At 33.8% G+C, this 20,369-nt stretch overlaps 2 protein-coding genes across 2 annotated transcripts; one reads left to right on the top strand and one right to left on the bottom strand.

Annotated features, from left to right (window-relative positions):
- Window positions 1–4,342, top strand: LOC123706711. The gene is made up of 4 exons (XM_045656078.1): window positions 1–297; window positions 671–791; window positions 2,204–2,384; window positions 4,237–4,342. Exons 1-4 carry the CDS (start codon window positions 1–3, stop codon window positions 4,340–4,342), a joined length of 705 nt encoding a protein of 234 aa, XP_045512034.1.
- Window positions 4,158–11,653, bottom strand: LOC123710380 (multiple coagulation factor deficiency protein 2 homolog). Its single transcript, XM_045662232.1, has 6 exons — window positions 11,548–11,653; window positions 8,849–9,002; window positions 8,277–8,412; window positions 6,318–6,402; window positions 5,635–5,773; window positions 4,158–4,363 (listed from the first exon to the last, which is right to left on the bottom strand). The coding sequence occupies exons 1-5, from the start codon at window positions 11,558–11,560 to the stop codon at window positions 5,640–5,642; spliced, it is 522 nt and encodes a 173-aa protein (XP_045518188.1). The 5' UTR covers window positions 11,561–11,653; the 3' UTR covers window positions 4,158–4,363; window positions 5,635–5,639.
- Between the last annotated feature and the right edge of the window lie 8,716 nt (window positions 11,654–20,369).

The following is a 20,369-nucleotide window of genomic DNA, read 5'->3' as shown; positions in this document are numbered from 1 at the left end:
ATGGTCGTGCTCATCTTAATCTTACTACCCTACTTTACCCTCGCGGAACACTCAGGTGCCTACTCCTCCCCGCAGTACGCGAAGAAGATGTTCCCGAAGCATTACGACGCTCTCCTACCGAAGGAGAGCCCAGCGCGGTTCAAAAGTGAAACAATTGATAGATTTGACAACGACTTTAATGAAACATATCGAGCGTCGTTTTTGAATTCTGCGGGAAGTTTCTTAAGTGGCGCTGGGGGGCAGGTCGTTTCTAGCCTGGCAAAGGATTTCATAGCTCGATCAACGGGCACCAGTCAGGTTGGTTTTGACTGCATTACGCAGGTTCGTATCGCACTATAAAAATTGCACGCTTGCATGAGTCAACTTGATTAGTCATGTAGACAAAAGCTCTGATAACGACTTAGAATATCGGTTTAACAAAAGTAACTATGTGGAGCACATGGCATAATTCTGTGGTGGATTACCGGCGTAACAATTGTTTAGGTTCAGATTACGGACAGACCGAAACAGCCTATAGCAGTGTCACGGGATTCCAAGCGTATTTTTGCTTTGCTTATCTACTTACAAGTTATACAAGTTTATATCAAATATGGTTTAAGTCGCGTTAATTCATATGAAAATAGTTAATCATACAAAGATTTTAATATAAAATATTCTTATTTTTCAAAAGGTACTTAGTTTGAACCTCACCAACCTGGTCATTCTGATTGTGCTAAAAGCCTTAGTACTTGCTGCGGGCTTCTTTGGAGCCGGCGCTTGGAAGGGTCACCACTATGCAAGAAGTTTTGAAGGTATTGAAATTGTTTGTATCACCTATATACTTCAAGGTTCGTGGCTTAGTTCGACATAGCATGGAACTTACTTACTACAGATCCAATTCCCGGCACAAAAATAATTGTTTTTATTTGGACGGCAAACGCGACACAACAATATGTTTGCTTAATCACAATTGTAAGGCAATATAAACCATGGTTAGTTCATAGTTCACGATGTCTATAATATGATGGTTTGAGTAATTATTGATTGCTGTCATAGATTTCTTTATTAATTCGTTAAATCGCGATTCTTGCACAAATTTGATTTTTTAAAAGCTAGTTTATTTATATTACGATATACAAATATATACCAGAAATGTTATTTATTTAAGAAAAACACTTTTTGAACGGATTAAAGCTATTATTAAAAAAAAAATTATTTACATAATTCTAAATTTTAATTTTTTTCCGACGTATCGCGTGTTTTTCAGCGTGCGTGGTCACGGTGACTTTAAAATTTAGAATTATGTAAATAATTATAACTTTTTAATAATAATACATAGCTTTAATCCGTAGAAAAAGTGTTTTTCTTAATGTGTAAAAGCTATTTTAACAAAAGACAATGTTATTTATTTATTAAGAGGGGAGAACGATAAAAAGTAATTACTTTAATTATAAATAAACGCTAAATCGTAGTTTAAAAACGAGCCACAACTTTTTAAATTATATATATGGATAAATATTAGATATGCTATATATTATGTCATATTGTCATTAATTACATAACCCTTCCTACTTCCGAGTTCCGACACCGGTAAACTACCATGACCACCTAGATTCATCATACAATAAGCCGGAAGCTTATACGCACATCTGCGTTTACTTTCAGACAATTATAGCTTTACTTCCATTCAAATTAGGTTCAAAATTCTCTAAAAAAATTTAAAGCTTGACCACGTGCCAAAACTGACCAAGCCTTTTAAGTTAATCCCATACAAAATGCGTCCTTCATGTCCACTCTGGAATAATCCCATTGCTGGAGGATTATCTTCTGCTTCATGATAATGTTATTATGGCTTTTGGTTTTTTGCTTTAAAGGTGAAAAGGCTTATGCGCTGCGGTGTCCATTATTATTAATTGGGTCGAATTTATGGACATCATTACTCAAACAATAATTTCGACAATAATGTCCTGTTATAAATATTATTTTACAATTTCGTTTATATTTCACAAATTGAATGTAACGCCATTTTATTAACTGTATTCAAAACGACCTTACCTATGACCTAACCGTGACCTGGATATATGACCAACCGACAATAAGACAGGGACATTTATTAATGATATTTTACTTTTGATCCGCTCTCATTTTGATGTAGATTGGATAAAGATAAATATTGTATAGTTATTGAATGACTTGTACATAAAACAATAAATAACACTTGCAGATAGTAAAAACGCATCCTACATCACAGAAGACGAAATACTACTGTACCTAAGTTACCTTGTTGGACAACAGTCACAAGACTACGGCTGTTTATACCGTCTATCTTGCCAAAGGCCGAAACAAGCTGCCATCTATGCGTCAGGAGCGGAACTTTTGTTGCAGGGGACTAAACTCATACAAGGGTGAGAAATTTTTAGTTATAAGATACGTTATTTTTAAAGTGACTTCGTATATTAACAACTTGACTTTAAAATATATGTAGGGTCGTATGTTACGGGTACAATATTTTCGACCTTTTTAGCTAACCGTCTTTATATATATGTCGCAGCCAACTAGCTTAATTAGCCGTTCAATTACCAGCCTAGCCTTTTAACTAAACAGCGCCGTTAACTAACGGCCTGAAAGATGTTCAGCCGTAGCGTTTGTAACTAAACTGGTTGGCTAATGCTTAGGCCATTCATACGATAGAGTGAACATGTGGCAGAAATAAAGCTGAAACATTTGACATAAAAAAATGTTTCTTTAAAAATCAAATTGCAAAAGTCAAATTCACATTATTTTAGTCACTACACTCTTCAATTGTACTTTTTGTTTTTCGTGAAACATTGGAAAAACACCATCAAAGTTGTGGTTTGCCGACGCCATTGACAGTTAGAAGAGTTTCGTTTCTAGTTTGAGAGTGGCAGAAATTGGAACTAAATTTAAACAGCCTAGGCAAGTAATTAAACGTCGATCCAAGTCATTTGCCAAGCTGTTTTATCAAATGGCTGTCATCATTCAGGCCGCTAGTTTAACGGCTAGGCTGTTAATTGAACGACCAATTAAGCTAGTTGGCTGCGACATATTTAAAAAGTAAACTCATGACATTCTCACTCTCGAAATAAAATGATTCACATTTTGAATCATTTATTTTTAACTAAATAGAAGCAGAGCGTTTATAAAAATACATCTGCAACGCTTGTCCAAGTCAAATTACGACACTTGGTGCTGAAGCAAGTTGTACGCGGATATAAAATACTGCCAAAATAAAGATTCCACAGATTCCCGATTAATAATATTAGTTTTGAGTTGATCGCACTACGATCAATAGGTATACTTTTATCAAAGAATCTCTATTTTTATCAAAGAAGTCGCGCGTGACTCTGTCCCATGCCACAGCACCTAGCTAGGTGTAACTTTCAATAGCTTTTCCGAGATCGGGGTAGAATTTTAAGTCAAGACAGCGCAAATAATCGGTGCGGTATAGTCATTTGCATTTTTTAAATACGTCCTTTCAATTTAGTCTATGAAATTTGAAAACTATTTCAAAATCAACCTAGTTCCATCTAGAGATGATTTTATGTTCATGCAAGGCGTTTATTAATTAATTATTGGTTCACTATAATCAATACTAGCTTTAAGAGAATAACAATAACACAACTCAACAAAATAAATGAAGATAGGATGTACAAATTGGCGGTATTACTGCTAAATGCATTCTTCCAGACAACCCAAAAATAACAGATCTGAGGATGTAGTGCTTATTCGTCACATAATTATATATTCCGTCCTTTATTTAAGTAAACTGCTGTAGTTTATGAGATCAGGATTATGGCCTTATAAGTGTTAATCGCGAACAACTTGTAATTATAAACGTTGTCTATGCAGCCTTACTTACGTACATGTAAAATTTTATACTAACTCGGAACTTTGGAGGAAGTATTCCTTCCTTCTTAGGTGAGGTCCTTTTTCTCCGACCTAAAGGGAGGAACTTAAGAAGTCTCCAATGACTGGTAGATTCAAACGACCCAGTGGCTGTCGAGAACGTCTACACATCTATAGTGGTTGAAATAACTTTATTGGCGAGTTTCACGGGCTTCATCGTTCTGATTATATGTGTAAAAATGTATGTTATTGTAGCAATATATGTAAAAATATGATGATATAGTATGGTAAAAATAACTTCACGATTTCAGAGAGTAAAAGTTTATTGTCATTTAATATAAATAATCAACGCACAATACTTCACAAAATAACACGAATAAATGTTTTCAGGAACAATATTGATTTGGAACCATACGAAGACGTCTCCAGAGGTATTCAGCAGGCAGCCGCTTTAGGCCAACAAGGAGTTTCCTGTGACAGATACCAGTGTACTTAGGTCCTCACTAGGATCACGGCCCTGAATACGAATTATATGAAAATTAATTTTACTCCATTTTAATTAGACGCGTTCTATTTAAAACTTATTGTTACGAAGTTTAGTACTAATTAAATACTTTAAAATAATTATTATTTCCATCTAATTTCAGCAACTGCTCATTTTCTTTTTAGCTATATAATAATTCTCGAAGCCTAAAATCATTATGATGAATTTCGCAAACAAATAAAAAAAATTTTTTTCATCACAACATTTGTATACAAAAAATTAGTGTGATAATATTGTATGGATGAGTAAAACCAAGGAAACTTCTGTATTACTAACAAGCTCAGTAGATCAGTTAAGTAGCCCTACTGCTTATCTACTGCATGAGTCACGGTCTTTTACTTCTTCAGATATCTTATACCGTTATACGAAACCTTTACCCAACTTCAAGTTACCCAACATTGAAAATGTACGTTAGACAACTATATTGCCCCGACTATTTTGGAAACAAACACCACATCATACACAATGCAAACCTAGATATATACGTCGCGGTAAGTAGTTAAATCAGTGAGTTAATTGAATCTCTAGACAGTTAATTAAAAATCGATATTCAATCAAGTCGCTAAAGTTCCGTCAGACAAATGAGTGAACGAAACGTTTAACGAGTTCCTTGACAACAAGCCCAACCTAAGCTAACCTAACCATTTACAATAAAGCAAAACACGGAATTTCCAAGCTCTCAATTCTTCACGATCACAGCGAAATAACAATAACATGAAATAATCATGGCGGAGTCTTGTTTTACATTGTTAATCAACACGCTGGCTTTGGGTCAGACAGATAGTTAAACGTTTTCGGCGCTGCTTTATTTAAATCAAAATGCTAGCGACTTGATTGAATATCGACATTTAATTAACTGTCTAGAGATTCAATTCAACTCTCTGATTTAACTACTTCACTGCGACATATATACTTACTTCACCCAACGTTTTTTCTCTTTGTCTTTCTTTAACCATTTTCGATTCAAAACATTATATATTCACTAACAATCATAAGCAACATATTCTAAACCTGTGGTATGCTCAAACAGCAGATAAAATTGCACAACAATTATTAAATTACAGTAAGTGTTAAGTAATTTATTGTGCCAAGTACCTACCTAAATGATAACTATGTCAAATGGAAGAGACCAACTGCCCACAACCCAAGGAACCCTAGTGGCAAATTTCTACATATTAGCACAACATTTTTTTATTATGTGTAATAAAGATATTCTTTATTTCAAGTCAACTCGTGTTGATCACCTGTGCTATATGGAGCCAGCAGCTACAACTCTAGGCGTCCTCTCTGAAGGATTATTCAGTCTCGCCGCGCGGTACTCCGCGTAGGAAACGTAGCCGTCTCCGTCTGTGTCATCTGTCTCCAATGTTTTATCCACTAAGGCTGCAGGAATATGAATAATTGGACAATATATAGATTTATACATCTGTTCTGCATATAGCTGTCTTTGTGCTGGTCGCTTGTAGCTACTATTGTTATGTATAGAAACAATTGAGTAGCTTAGTTTAATATCAAGAATAGCAGTTGTAATGTATGCCGAGAAACGATGTGCGTCTTTAGTAGAAGTGTTACATGTCATTATATGAAAACAAAATTATCAAACCAGTCTCATACCTCAGCATCGCCTGAATTTGACCCGCTCTGTAGTCTTTGAGTTTATAAACATGGCCGTCATGACACGGCCAGAGGTCCTTATAATATGTATGAATAAGGATATAGTCTTGCCGAAGACAATAGCGAGAAACTTAGAAATTAAGAGTGCGACTGAAGAAGGATTTAGGCACTATTAAAATAAACAACAAAGGACGCCTCCTAGCGTCATAATAAAAGGCCGACATCGCACTGAAACTCGGGGAAATGTCTAAGGGGTACTAGATGTGTCGCTTGTTTTCCTTCTAGAAAGTTTATTAAATTATTATTTTATTACCAATGTAATCATCAATATGGTTTGCTTCAGGCTCTATTGGAGTTTCCGCTTCAGAGTGCTCATGGTCCATTGTATGATATACAGCCTAGAAATAACATCATTAAATTACCTTCGATAATAAGATAAAATGAACGTTGACATTGAAAACCAGTTATATCGGAAACAGAAAACATAGACATAACATTTATTACGAAACACACAGAAGCAAAGAAAATAGTAATAATAATAAGCAAATAATAAAACACAAAAATTATGGAAAGAAAAACAAATGAATAAGGTACATTTTGTGTGTGTGTTGTGGGTGTAACTGGACCTGGTTCAGCATTATGCTGTGGAGTAGGCGTATTCCACAGCGCTGGTCATTTGTGCTTTCACAGAGCACAACAGATAGTTTGCGCAAAAAAAAAAGAATGTGATAGTAATAAAAGTAGAAAATACTTATAATCATAGTAAAAATTATCAGTGTAAGTAAAGAAGTCTTGGACGATTTGTGTGTAAACGTATATAGTAATTAAACAGTAAAAAAAACAGAATATAAACATTATTTAATTTCCTTTGCCATCGTACAATTATAAAAAGAAGTTGTCTAATACTTTACTAAAGTTATTAATTATCAAATTATACAAGTGTAAGTACTTAGGAACAATAAAACGACAATCAATATTAAACAAATGTTAGGTAAAATTGGCGTTTTGTATGGGAGGAACAAAATGTCGAATATTTTAAAATATAATATATTTAATTAATCAAAGTATGAACCATTGTTTTCTATGCACTTTTGCCATCTCAAAGGTAGTTCATTGATCCCTTTACTAAAAAAAACCAGTCGGGCGGGAATCAATAAAATTTGTGAAGGCGATTCGGACCGCCCCATCAGAGTAAAATTTTTCCCTTGCAAGAAGTTGTCCAAATTTCGAAAAAAATGGTAATCTGTTGGAGCAAGGTCCGGGGAGTACGGAGGATGTCTTAGACATTCCAATTGAAGCTCTTCTAATTTGGTAGCCGTCTGTTGTGCAGTGTGTGGTCTAGCGTTGTCGTGAAGTAGCAGTGGCGTGGAGCGATTGACCAGCCTAGGTTGTTTAGCCGCTAGCTTTTCCATCATGGTTTGCAATTGCTGACAATAGACATCAGCCGTAATAGTCTGGCCAGATTTGAGAAAACTGCAATGAACAATACCGGCACTAGTCCACCAAACGCTTACAAGTAACTTTTTGGGGTTAATTTTCGCTTGGGGCAGGATTGGGCTGGCTGGCCAGGATCCAACCATTGCGCTGAGCGCTTCCGATTATCGTAAAGAATCCATTTTTCATCACAGGTAATGATTCGGTTTAAAATACCTTCATAATTGTGCCGGTTCAGTAATGTAACGCAGCAGTCGACGCGCGTTTGCTTCAGTCAATTCGTGAGGTACCCACCTTTCAAGCTTTTTAATCTTCCCAATTTGCTTTAAGTGAATTAAAACAGTTTTATCACTAACACCGCAGCCTGCAGCTAACTCGGACGTGGTTTGCGATGGATCCGCTTCTACAATAGCTTTCATTACTTCATTATCAACTTGGGTCTCAGGCCGTCCATGGGGCTTGTTCTGTAGGTCGAAATTTCCAGAACGAAAACGTTGGAACCAAAAACGAACTTTGTTTTCTTTTGCAACATGACCGCCATACACATCATTCACCCTTCGAGTCGTTTCCGCAGCACTAGTGCCACGGCGGAACTCGTACTCGTAAATAATGCGATACTTTAAGTTATCCATTTTGTAAAATGAGTGTAAATTGTAAATTGTTTGTAAATTGAGAAAAAAACAAATGAATGACGATCATCGAAGCACAAATACATGAGTAAATAACTGTACAAATTTGAATTTGAAATTCCTAACCAAAGAGGAGGTATTTGAGGTCAAAGTGGCCAGTACAACAAAACGCCAATTTCATATGTAAGGACCTAATATATAAATTTCACCTTTAACATCTCTAGGCCGTCTAACATGGAGTTCCTGTCAAAGTCATGAGCGGAGAAATAATGGAACTCCAATTCCTCAGGGGTCATATTGGCCAACAATTCAGGTGTCAAGACTTTTATATCCTCTTCTATGTGCCTGTAAATATTTTACACCTCAATTAGAATACTTTTTAATAATCTGTTTACTTCGAGTTGTCGCCACCAAAATGGTAAACACCACCATCGTTTTACATATATTTGAAGCGCGTTAGTGAAATGTAGATGTTTTTTATGGAGCAAAAAAAGTGAGTTGCCGGCCTTTTAAGAATTGATACGCTCTTTTCTTGAAGGACCCTAAGTAAAATTGGTTCCTAAATACTTCAGCGGGCACTGCGAGTTCCTAGAAATAGTGTATAATATAGTTACAATACCTCGTCATGCGTGTCTGCTAGCTTTATATATTATAGTTTTTTTTTTTAAATATAGCTTGTTTGCGTCCAATTACATGACATATTATGATAGAAATTAGAAAAGGCTTCTATAAACAAAATTATATGCACACTTATCACAATACTCACTAAACAACAACTTACTTCGTATCATGCAATAATTGAGATTCTTGAGTGAGCTTCTCTGTTCCTCTCGGGCTATAGTGGCTGTGTGTCAGCGGTATACCCTGTCCGTGGGGGTGATGAGGACCACGACGCATGCTGGCTGACATACTGCTCAGCATTAGAAGTGCTACCGCTGTGGAATAGAGAACTTTTTATTTACAAGCGGATACATTAAGATAAATAACAACTAAAAACATTGTGATAAATGACAAATAAACATCCTTCTATATTTCCCTCAGTGGAAAGCATAAATACACAGGTCTTGCATGTAGAAACCCTATCAGTGCCAGTATTTGATAATCTTGATACGAACTTTTTAACGCGACGAATATGCGTTTTCAGTTTGTACAAACAATACAAACAAAAAATGGAGGAGGCGTATACTAGAGGGACTTGGGAAAAAAAATATTATTTATTTGCAATAAATTCTATATAAAATTTTAAGTGCGTGTATACTTATACACAAGGATGAATGTGTCATGAAATAAATGACGCTTAAGTATTATTATTAATATGGTTTTTATATATTGTAATAGACGTGTTTGGGATTAGTGCGTAGGCAAATGCTATGTTTATATTCTAATTAAGCTAAATTATAGATAATTAAATCTATATTATGATTATTCTAAAAAATTGATATAATAGTTAGTCTACGTAATACCAAATCGTAATTTATACATATAATGCGAACAAAAATTAGCAAAGTCGTGATAAGATTGGAGGTTTGTGTCGTAATTAATTTTATATTTCTTCTCTTAATAGTTTTAAAATTTTGTGGAAGTAGGTAATAAAAGTTGTAAGATTTCAACGAGGTCATAATTAAATATTGCGTTGTCTATGTGTAAAGGATTTGTAAATATCAGTAATATAACAGTTCTTAAACATTATACGGTGAAGATTAAATTGAGCTTTGCCTTACTTGGTTTTATTTTACAAGCCTATTTCCACTTTCAAAAGTGACAGTACCTGTTAATTTGGCCATTGAGGGGCAGCTGCGCCCACGCCCTAGGGGTCGTCAGCGGGACATGGACCCCGCGGGGAACCAATATTCACACCTCATTTCACAACTACTGCGCTATTATTGTAATTAAAAGTCTTTTTAAATAAGAAAATTTTAAATCTAGAAAAGTGTCTTTTTGTGGTTAATATACGTATAGAGTGAACGCTATGGTATTGACTGGTACTAGTTGGAGGTAGGCAGCTAACCAACCTATAAACGAACCAATAGTTGAATTTTTTCAGTAATTTTTTACCATATTACACTCATTGACAAGCCGTTCTCGTTAGTCCATTAAAAGATAAATGAATAAATGGGGACTTAAAAAATTTAATAAACTTTATCATACAATGATTTATATGACATATAATTAGTTAGTGGGTAGATATATCATAGCACATTAGATCAGAATAACATTAAACATGAAAATAAACATTCGAAATGTCAAATCACAAAACAAAACAGGTGTTAATCATCACACCCTTTCGAAAAAAATCTATTACCATGCACTTTCAATACATCGTATGAATAATGTATATTCGGCCCCCTCAATCAAACTGCACATTTGTTCGTAAGGAAAGACGAGCCTTAATCGGACCCTACTTTATAGTTCACATAATGGAGGACAAATTATACGCTCGGTGACAAGTGCAGAGTCCGTATGTCGGGGTGTCCGTCAGAAGTGGTCTGGGCTTACGGCGCTGTAAAATAGCAAACTTCAAAAATTACTACCAGAAAATTGGGTGATAAACAACTCCAAAATAACGGAATAAATTGACGAACGTTGAGGTGATACGGGTGGAACTTCGTATTCTACCTCGATGTGCGATGATGAAACTCAGCTGCAGGTAAACCGAAAAACTCCTCTGATCACTCCATGATAAATGCGGTAGAAGATGCGGAAGCCCACATCCCTACGCAACGCTATATTAATTATAGTAACTGATTTTGTACGAAATTAAATAATTCATGACTTGGCTTTATGTAGGTTTAGGTCCTTTTCTATTGAACATAAAATTACGTTGAAAACAAGACCTATTTGTAAAATCTAGTAATTACTAATAATTTTATTATAAATGCGTACTTCAATTATGCTTTATTTACATCAAATTGCAATTCCTTCGAAAACGTACTACATCAGTGTAAGTTATATAATATTATTTGAAAAATATATCCATTTATAACAACCAAAAGTTTTTCAACCGCAGTGAGCGTGTGTATCCCCAGGGCTGCCCACTATATTATCGCCTCACCAGCCCTAATCCTATGCGATTACAATAAATACGAATACAGGACATGCACTCCTTTGTATCTTATCTTTGGTTACATTTGTTATAAAGTGATTAAAGCCGCATTAACACAAAAACCCGTGGATCATAAATAAGTAATATTTACTAACCTCCAAAGAAAATATTGTTTTACGCTTTTACACTTGTAGTGTTTTAGTGTGTAGGAGGAGAGATGTAAATTGGTTAGATTTATTTGTTTTAAGGAGGCAATTAGACCATAAACAAAAAGAAATAATTTATATCGCAGCAAATGGATATGGATGTTTTGCCGTTTGATGTAACCATTGAGTTACGAAATAAAAACTTTGAGCAACTCAAGTTATTTTAACGTTATTCTAAGGTTTATCTATCACAGTCAAACGAAAAATGTAAATAAAATATAGATAACTTACCCTCCAACCACATTTTAGTAAAATAACTCGGATTTTCAACGTTTTTCACATTGTTTTTTATATTTATCGACACACGCGTCCAGCCATATTTTTGTTACAATTATAGTAGCTCGACTGCGCAACTCTAAAATGAACAGGCGAAAATGAATCTTAGAATATGGAGTTAAGGTCGAAGCCTGAATGGTCAATACATGAGTCGCTCTACGCATGTCTTCTAGCTCTCAAAATTATGCGCTAAAGTATGCGCGAGAATGTTTCCAGGCAATGTTACTAGATGGCGTAAGTAAGATGAAATTTTCAGGATACACTTGGCTATCGTTGCCGGTGGGGCTCATATGTGAATCATAAAAACTGTTGTATTTTTTTAGATTAGTGTAGAAAAACAAAAGAAACTCACAAACTACTAAACAATAAAAGCGTTATATCTGTTTTAACTATAGGTTTACAATGTAGGCAGGATATGCAAATATGCTCGATTTTTTTTAATATTTGAGTCGATTATAACTATTAAAACATAGCGATGGACCGAATGGCTTAAAAATAACCATACATATTTTTTATAATTTTACTCGATTGATTGATGATTTTACTTGATTTTTAAAGAAAATCCTATGTTAGGATATATGTATTTAAAAGTCAATTAAATATTATGTTAGCGTTACGGGTTTTTTTTTTGTAAAAGTTTTCTAGTCTAATATATACTTGTAGCATTACATTGTAGTAGTCTTGCAGTTTACTAACCCATTTCTCTGTTATAGACAAAAATGGGCCTTCTGAAAAAACTAAAATGTATGAGTAGTCTATTGAGCACTTTGATCTAAAATAGTGGACTTATGTATTAAATATAACCAAGTATATATAATCCCGACTAATAAATATCAATCGGTATAATATATTCTACTATTCCGAGTATAAATCATTGCATAATTTATTTTAAACGCAAACATATATAAAAAAAAAACAATTGAAATCTTAATAAATCTCCTATTAACTCTCAACCCGCGCTGAAATAGATCTTTATTCCGTTTAAGATAAGTACTGAATTACTGCCATAACAACGAAACTTTCACAACAAATAAGGACTTAAAGCAATAAAATTTTTATAGAAAAATGGTTTCCTTGATTAAAGGGATAAGTCTCAAAATCGTGTGGCGTTTTTCACGCTTCAGATGCTTCAGTAATAAATTGTTTATGTTTATATCAGTTAAAAAGAGATGGCAGCATGTAAGCGTGTGGGTACACATGATCAATACGGGGGGAACAAAACCATCCCTAATGGTCGTTTTCTTACATTTGCATGCTAATTGATTTCACTCAGAACCTTCCTTTTGTCTTACATGACGTACATTTCCAGGAATTAAAGTCCTGTTTGAAACTGTTAAAGTTGTCAAGCTTAGTGACAGTAGTTTAGGTAACTATATTTAATATAAGTAACTTTAATATTAATTATAGATTTCTAATAAGGATTAGAATGAGATCAAATGAAAAACTATGCTCGTCTGTTTAAGTACCTGTCCCGATTTTTGGACTACTAACAGGGTTAAATCAATTTGTTAACTTTGTGTTTTAATTTTATAATAAAAAAATTAACAATTATAATAATGACACGGCTATCCGGTATTTTTTTTTAATAATCTTAAACATAAATGAAATAAATAATTTATCCCAAAAGTACTTAACGATAAGACCTTGCACACAAAAGTAACTTCAGTACTTTATATACCCAATAAGTTATAGAACCAATAGACAAAGGGTTTCTTCCTATATATATATATATATGAACTATGCCCAAACTGAAAATATTCTAGATGTATTAAAATGATTTTCACATATCATGTTCTCAGACGTGTGCCTGATACATGCGCACATACACTCTCCCGACACTCAATCTCACACACACACGAACACACCCTCTCTAACACACAAACACACACACACACCCATGCAACTTTATTTCTATTATTTTATTTTTATTGGCTTGCCTACCCAAATATTTATGTACTTTTTGTTACCACTGTTTGAGTATGACTTTGCCGTGGAATGGTAGCCTGGTTGTCCATATCACAGGTTCTTACCTAGTTTGGAAACTAGTCTCCCAATACTTTCTTAACTATAATTTTATTGTTTGTCGCAAATGTTATATAGGAGAAATAAACAAATTATTATTATTTTTACCTCCGCTGCGGTAATCCTGACATAAAAATAATGGCTTGTAAAGTATTGTAATTATAAACAAAATTACCCCAAAGTACATTTCTGCGTACTTAAATAGAATCTTATAATTCAGCACGGAATTTTAAACGCTAGGTTCATGTTGCAGAACGAAGAATTATCCTAGTGTTTCTGTTTATACTATACGTGTACCAAATTTATTATTTGTCTCCGTTTAATTCATATAGTTAGAGATACTTTAAATGCCTTTCTGAGAAAGAATGTCAAAAATATGTAAAATACCAAGGCTTGGTTGGTTATACAATTGAAGGTTGTTATTCCAATTTATTATTTGAATATTATAATTTAACATAAAAAATGTTTTTGTTAACTATTGTGGACATTAATTAAACATTTGAACCAAACTTAAAACGTGTAAGCTATTCTATAAGTGCAATATTAAAAGCTAAATACCAAAAAAACACGTACATATAAACGTATAAGCAGTCTAATCCGAGATTTGCGGCTGAGGGTGGTTGGGCGGCGTTGCTAGGCAACCGCGCTGGGGGCGGGCGGATCGGATCACTTTTAAACTTTCATGTCGGAAAGTTTTTAAGGTTTACTTGTGGCACTCAGTTCTATTCCGTTTTTGTTTTACAACTTAATAGCACCTTACAGTGCTTATTATAAACAGTTTGTTTTGAATAAACATGTATTAAATGTTAGTTTCTATCTTCAGGTTCACCTATATTATCGATAATTAAAACAGTATGCCAGTTTCTGATATCATTGCTTTTGAATTACTAATATAACGACATTATTACCTTAGAAACTTAAAGTCATACCACAACATTGCAACAATTTAAATAGATTCTACCCTCATTTAGTTTAATAAACAATAAAATTAATAAACGTCTAATAACAAACAACTTAACCAATTTCCTATTGACACTGGAATGAACTAGCGTTTAAGATACAGGCCAGGTCTAGTTTAAACTAGAAGTATCATGTTTAAGGTTAACTAAAATGAATATTGTATCTCAACGTTTCGTTGCCTATTGTATGTTTACAACCTTTAGAATGTAAGTACAAAATGTACTGGTTTTTTTTTGAGTCAAATGAAATAATGTTTAATAAATTTAATTTAATACTGAGATGAATTTGAAATTAAAATATATTCTTACTAAGAACAAGCCAAGTATACTACCATAGTACTTTTTGAGATATGGGTCCACACATTTCTCATATCTAGATAATGTTAATAAGTGGAATAGTCTTCACGATATGGAGAAGGTTACGTTAACAAGATAATCCTTTTAGGATAACTTAGATGGCTGAAGTAACAAGTAAAATGAATTTACATAGTGAAATAAAAATGACATTAAACATTAATTCAGCCTTGTATCAAACGCCCATGATTTCAGTACTCGTATGAAAGTTTCCAAGCGTTGAGAGTGTTCCTTACAAAATTGATGAGCTAAGGAAACCGCTCTGCCAACCCGATGTTGCTTTTAGCCCCCTAATTGGTAAGCTTTTAAGACCGCGCATTCGTTTGACGTCTGCCGTAAAGTTTGCTGCCTACCTGTTTTATTTGTGAAAGTGCAAAATTATAAAACACGAAAAAGCTAACAAACAAAACGGAAAGTCAAGGACGAAAGAATTCCGTATTTTAATTTCTAAATATATATTAGATAATTGTGTGTCAAATACATTGTGTTCACTACATACTACATACACATGTGTGCGTAGTGCGTCCTAATTATTTCTTAAAATTCCCATTTAGGTTAATGTTCGTTTACAAACATTATTAATTATTAATTACAAAACGTTTATATAAGAGATATGAAGAGTATTTATATCCTGCCATACCGAGTTTCTTAGAAGCTTTATTGTAGAAAAAAATACTATCCATCATACACAATAAACTCGATAACCGCGCTTCGCTTTCATCAAAAGTGTAAAACTTTTCGACACTAAACTATTTTTTTCTTTGCCATGCGACACGTGTCCGTGATAAAGAAGTTAAACGTTTGAATTTCGAATTATATAGGGCGGGGAATAGAGCTCGCACATAATTAGGCGGCAATTTTGACAGCGGGACAACTACGAATTTGTCTGTCAAAATATTTTTGCAAACAATTGACAATCTATTCAGCGCCCGTGTCAACGCTCAAAAAAGACGCGCCCACATTTTTTAACAAAACAAAACCACAATTAGCGTAATAGTTACATGTAAATTGTAATGTAAATTCAACAATAGAGTTGTTTCTATTGGAAATTCCCCCATTTAACATCGAGCATTTAAGAACATTTCGTTATACCCATGCAAATTATTAATTGCCTCCATCAATTAACCTGTTTAGGAAATCAGAAATGTCATGTAAATATTTGATAGCTGAAAATGGCTGGAAAGGGAAGAATTATAAAATTACCTCTCAAACGTTTGAAAGCACCAAAAAGGGTATGCTTTTAAGAGCTGTAAAAGGTGTGTTTTGTCTCTTTCGCACTTTATCAGGTTTCGGACAGATATTTACGTTTTTTTTATTTTTGTCTCTTTGAACAATGTTTGACCTCAACACTAAAAATCGTAAAAAAATTGTTTGTTCTAAGCAAAGGGAAAATTGCATTATCGGACAATTATTATAAGTACATTCAGTTTTAGCATTCATAACTAAGTTTTTTCTCTTGTTCTCAATGTTATGAGTGTTGGTACTGATATACTGATCTATTTAAAAACATCAATCATGTAAGGACATAACTAATCGAAATTGTGTATTTTTGTCTAATTATAAGTTATTTTCCACAGACTCGATAGTTTTTTGTCATTGTAAAAATATAATCTAATCTGTGGAGGAATGTGTTTAAAATTCGACTAAAAATGAAGGCAATATTGTTTTTAATATGTCTATGTAGTTTGATAGTAATCAAAGCTAATAAAATGTGAATGTAACCTACCTCCAGCATATAATAACAATAATGAAAGGATATTTCAAAGGAGCGGTCTCGGGGTGGAGGGTAACGGAAAGCCTGTAGCTATTAAAAACTTATTAAACCTCATCTCGGCCAATTACGCTCTAGTTCCAAGCACCCTTCAACGGAAAAGTTAAATGTAATCATACAAAATTCTCATCAACGAAACGATGAAATTTAATCTATATGGTATGTGATTTATATTTTGAAATACAACTTTAGGCTTTAAGTAGAATGCTGGCAATGGGCAACGATATATCGAGTATCGCCTGAGCTTTAAAATGTGTTTTATCAAAAATCGAACCTGGATCAAATACCAGTACTAGCCTAGAATAGGACTGAATTATTGGGCTAAACAGCAAGGTGGTTTGAATGTTGGCGATCGATGCAATGATTTATAGTTTGTCCTGCCAGCACAAAGTTTCGACTATAAAATTAATATATAATATTTTTCAACCCTACTCCTAGCTAAAGTTCTGTAACGTTCGAACTTGGAACGAGACACGTCACCGGAAGCGGCCGGCCACAGGAAACCACGACGTTCAGCGGCTGCCTTCTCTATGACTTCGACTTGTTTCTTTGGGCGTAATTTGAAGACTCAAACATATCACAATATTAATTTATTTTATCACGAGTGTGATAATAAACAAAAAATGTAGAGGTGTGTGTCATAATCGTAGAGTGTGTAATGTGTAATAGACGTCGTTGCCCATCTTTGAGGCTAGACTCGACACGATTGTATAATAGAATTAAATATTGCATATGTAAGTATATATACGTATATACGTTGCTGGTTAAAGATAGGACTGTAAAACAAACAGTATTTTCAATAGTTTTAAACATATTTCACGCAAGATACACTACAATTTAGATATCAAATCTCAAATAAATGATTAATTAATCAATTTAATTTCTAAAATTGTCACGTAAATTCAGTTCTTACGGAGGGAGCAATCCGAAATCTATTTTGCACTTTGGACCTGTTTCCAGCATTAGACTGTATGTGCCTGAGTAGTGTTTTAGGACCCGGGGCCCTGCTGTCTGAGTGGAGCTAACGTCACCAATTCCACTTATTATTCTGATTACGCCACGTAATCGGTTCCGTAATTTTGCAATATTTGTGACATGTTTGCGACGATTGAGAGATGAATATATGTTCTGTTTTAGTTCATAAGTAGAAATAAAATTTGGAAAAAATAAACATAATAAAATGCATGATGTTTATGTACTAATATTTTCTTTCTACGAATGGCATTTCAGTCCATCATATTATTTATTCTAATCATAGCGATTTTCACCCGTCAATGTTAAATCGAGAAACATTCGCCGCGTGTCCCCAATAACAGATGAAAGACGTATAATTTACTGTGAGCGCTTATTACGCTTGTGAAGTATGGGCGGGCATGGGCGGAGCGCGCACATGTCCAAACAAATGTTGCAAATTGTTGATTTTTCACCAATCTATGTATTCAATGAAGAGGTCTAATGAGGACTGGTTGAGTGTATTACACTTTATTTATAACGTAAAACTAGTACGTACGTAGTTGTAAATATTTCTCGAGATAAATGGATACCTAAGGGAAGGAATTGTGTTGTTGTCCACATGTTATATTAGAATAAAGTTGGATTTAGAAGATTGTTTAAAAGAATCAAAAATTCATTATAACTATATGTTAATTAAAAAATCATTGTAGTAAAAATAGTGCTTAGGTCTGAAAGTGAAAACGAAATAATGCAGTCATAACCATTTCATGACCTAAACAGAGACTGTAGATGTATACTTCTTCTACAGTTTCTGGGCATATTTTTCAGAAACACAGCCACAATGAGTACTATGTATATTCCATATACTTGATCGATATAAAATGTTTGCTGAACTTTTATATCATAACAATTTATTTAACTATTTGTGGCATAACAAAGATCAGCCGTGAAGTTTATATTTTTATTAAATACACCTTTGATAAATTGAAAAGAAATGAAAATTTGTAGGTTACCTTTTGAAGGCCCCTTACCTAGATAGTAGACAGTATATGCAGGTTCGAATCCTTGTCGATGGATATTTAAAGTTGTTATTAAGAACGTAATGGAACATTTAGATAACGCATCGGAATATAAACTGATAATCTGTTTATATTAATGAATTTCTGTTTGTTAGTCTAGATAAAGTTGAGCAGTGTTGGCCTAGTGGCTCCAGCGTGTGACTCTCATTCCTGAGGTCGTAGGTTCGATCCCCGGCTGTGCACCAATGGATTTTCTTTCTATGTGCGCATTTAACTTTAACATTAGCTCGAACGGTGGAGGAACCCGAAGACCCAAAAAGTCGACGGTGTGTGTCAGGCACAGAAGGCTGATCACCTACTTGCCTATTCAATTCACAAACGATCATGAAACAGATAAAGAAATCTGAGGCCCAGACCTAAAAAGGTTGTAGCGCCATCGATTTTTTTTTTGTCTGGATAAAACTTGAGAATGGCTGGACCGATTGGCTTATTATGGTCATTAAATATTTGCGAATATTCAGAGATGGTTTAATCATAGGAAACATACATAATAAGTTAAAGAAAAATACTGCAATCGACAGTTGAATTGTTTAATAAAAACTGTCCCGAACTGGGGAATATTTGATGTCTTTTGTATATTTAGAAATAAAAAATTGTCACTTGGTTATCATATATTTATAGATGCCTTCAGAAATTTGAGTTCATTGCTGTAGTACGAAGTCTCTTTGGTCTGTTTAATAGAATTCATGAGCTGTTTACACTAATGGACCGACCATTTAATGTAAAACTCCGAGTTCGTATGTTTGAATATCGGCAATGCCCCAATGGAATTTTCTATGAGCAATTAGAACTTTCTCGAAAATTATCGTAACGAAACCGGCTTGTCCCAGAACTTGAACTCAAAGAAACGCGGTGGCCAAAGTATCAGATGTATGTATAGGCCAAGGTTTAAAATGTTCACTGTCACTTTATTATTATTTATGTTAGGTGCCTTTTTCAAACAAGTTAATAACTATTTTTATCACAAAACCGTACGTAACCTCTTTTATATTATTCTACAGTAAATACAAACCATAAATTGCTGCTAAACAAATCGTTCTATTAATCAACAGTATTTTGTGATTTTTGACATAAGTACTTCTTTATTGCATAACTTTATTTGCAAATATATCGAACGCATAACCAAAGCAGTGACGACCTCAATGAACACTTGTAAACATCGATCCTTATTTATTTGCTTATAATATTTTAAATAAAAGCATTGCTTTAAAACTCTAATGCGTAAAACTAATGCAGACTTTACTGTCATACTATCAATAAGAATAATACAAAAATATTCAAAGTTCGAAACATTTGTGTCCGAAACTCGATATGTCTAATTTATTCATAAAGTTTACAAAGGGTTTGATAATATAATTCACTTGCTCAATGAAAAGTATATCTTTGATCTTACAATGTAATGTACCCTTCATTTGAACATTTAATTGTGGTTTACCAATTTTTTTTTATACAGATGATAATATAATTCATAATATTATTATGAATATCAAATTGTTATGAAAAAGGATTTGTTGTTGGTTATTAAGTTTAAATATAAGAGGTATAATTTGTTAATATAATATAAATCAGTGGCGCTACAACCTTTTTTAAGGTCAAATTTCTCTATGTGTTTCATGAAAATTTGTCTATCTAATAGAC

Source organism: Pieris brassicae, chromosome 1 (genome assembly GCF_905147105.1).
Source record: "Pieris brassicae chromosome 1, ilPieBrab1.1, whole genome shotgun sequence".
NCBI lineage: Eukaryota > Metazoa > Arthropoda > Insecta > Lepidoptera > Pieridae > Pieris > Pieris brassicae.
The sequence above is the reverse complement of the archived record's forward strand: the minus strand, read 5'-3'. Positions and strand labels throughout refer to the sequence as shown.

Bases quoted from the DNA above. Each gene is read 5' to 3' on its own strand.
- LOC123706711 (XM_045656078.1), top strand. From the start codon at position 1: ATGGTCGTGCTCATCTTAATCTTACTACCCTACTTTACCCTCGCGGAA. The intron at 792-2,203 runs GTATTGAAATTG...TAACACTTGCAG, and splicing joins CTATGCAAGAAGTTTTGAAG to ATAGTAAAAACGCATCCTAC. The intron at 2,385-4,236 runs GTGAGAAATTTT...AAATGTTTTCAG, and splicing joins GGGACTAAACTCATACAAGG to GAACAATATTGATTTGGAAC.
- LOC123710380 (XM_045662232.1), bottom strand. The intron at 8,413-8,848 runs GTAAGTTGTTGT...AAATATTTACAG, and splicing joins CAATTATTGCATGATACGAA to GCACATAGAAGAGGATATAA. The intron at 6,403-8,276 runs GTGAAATTTATA...TGTTATTTCTAG, and splicing joins ACGGCCTAGAGATGTTAAAG to GCTGTATATCATACAATGGA.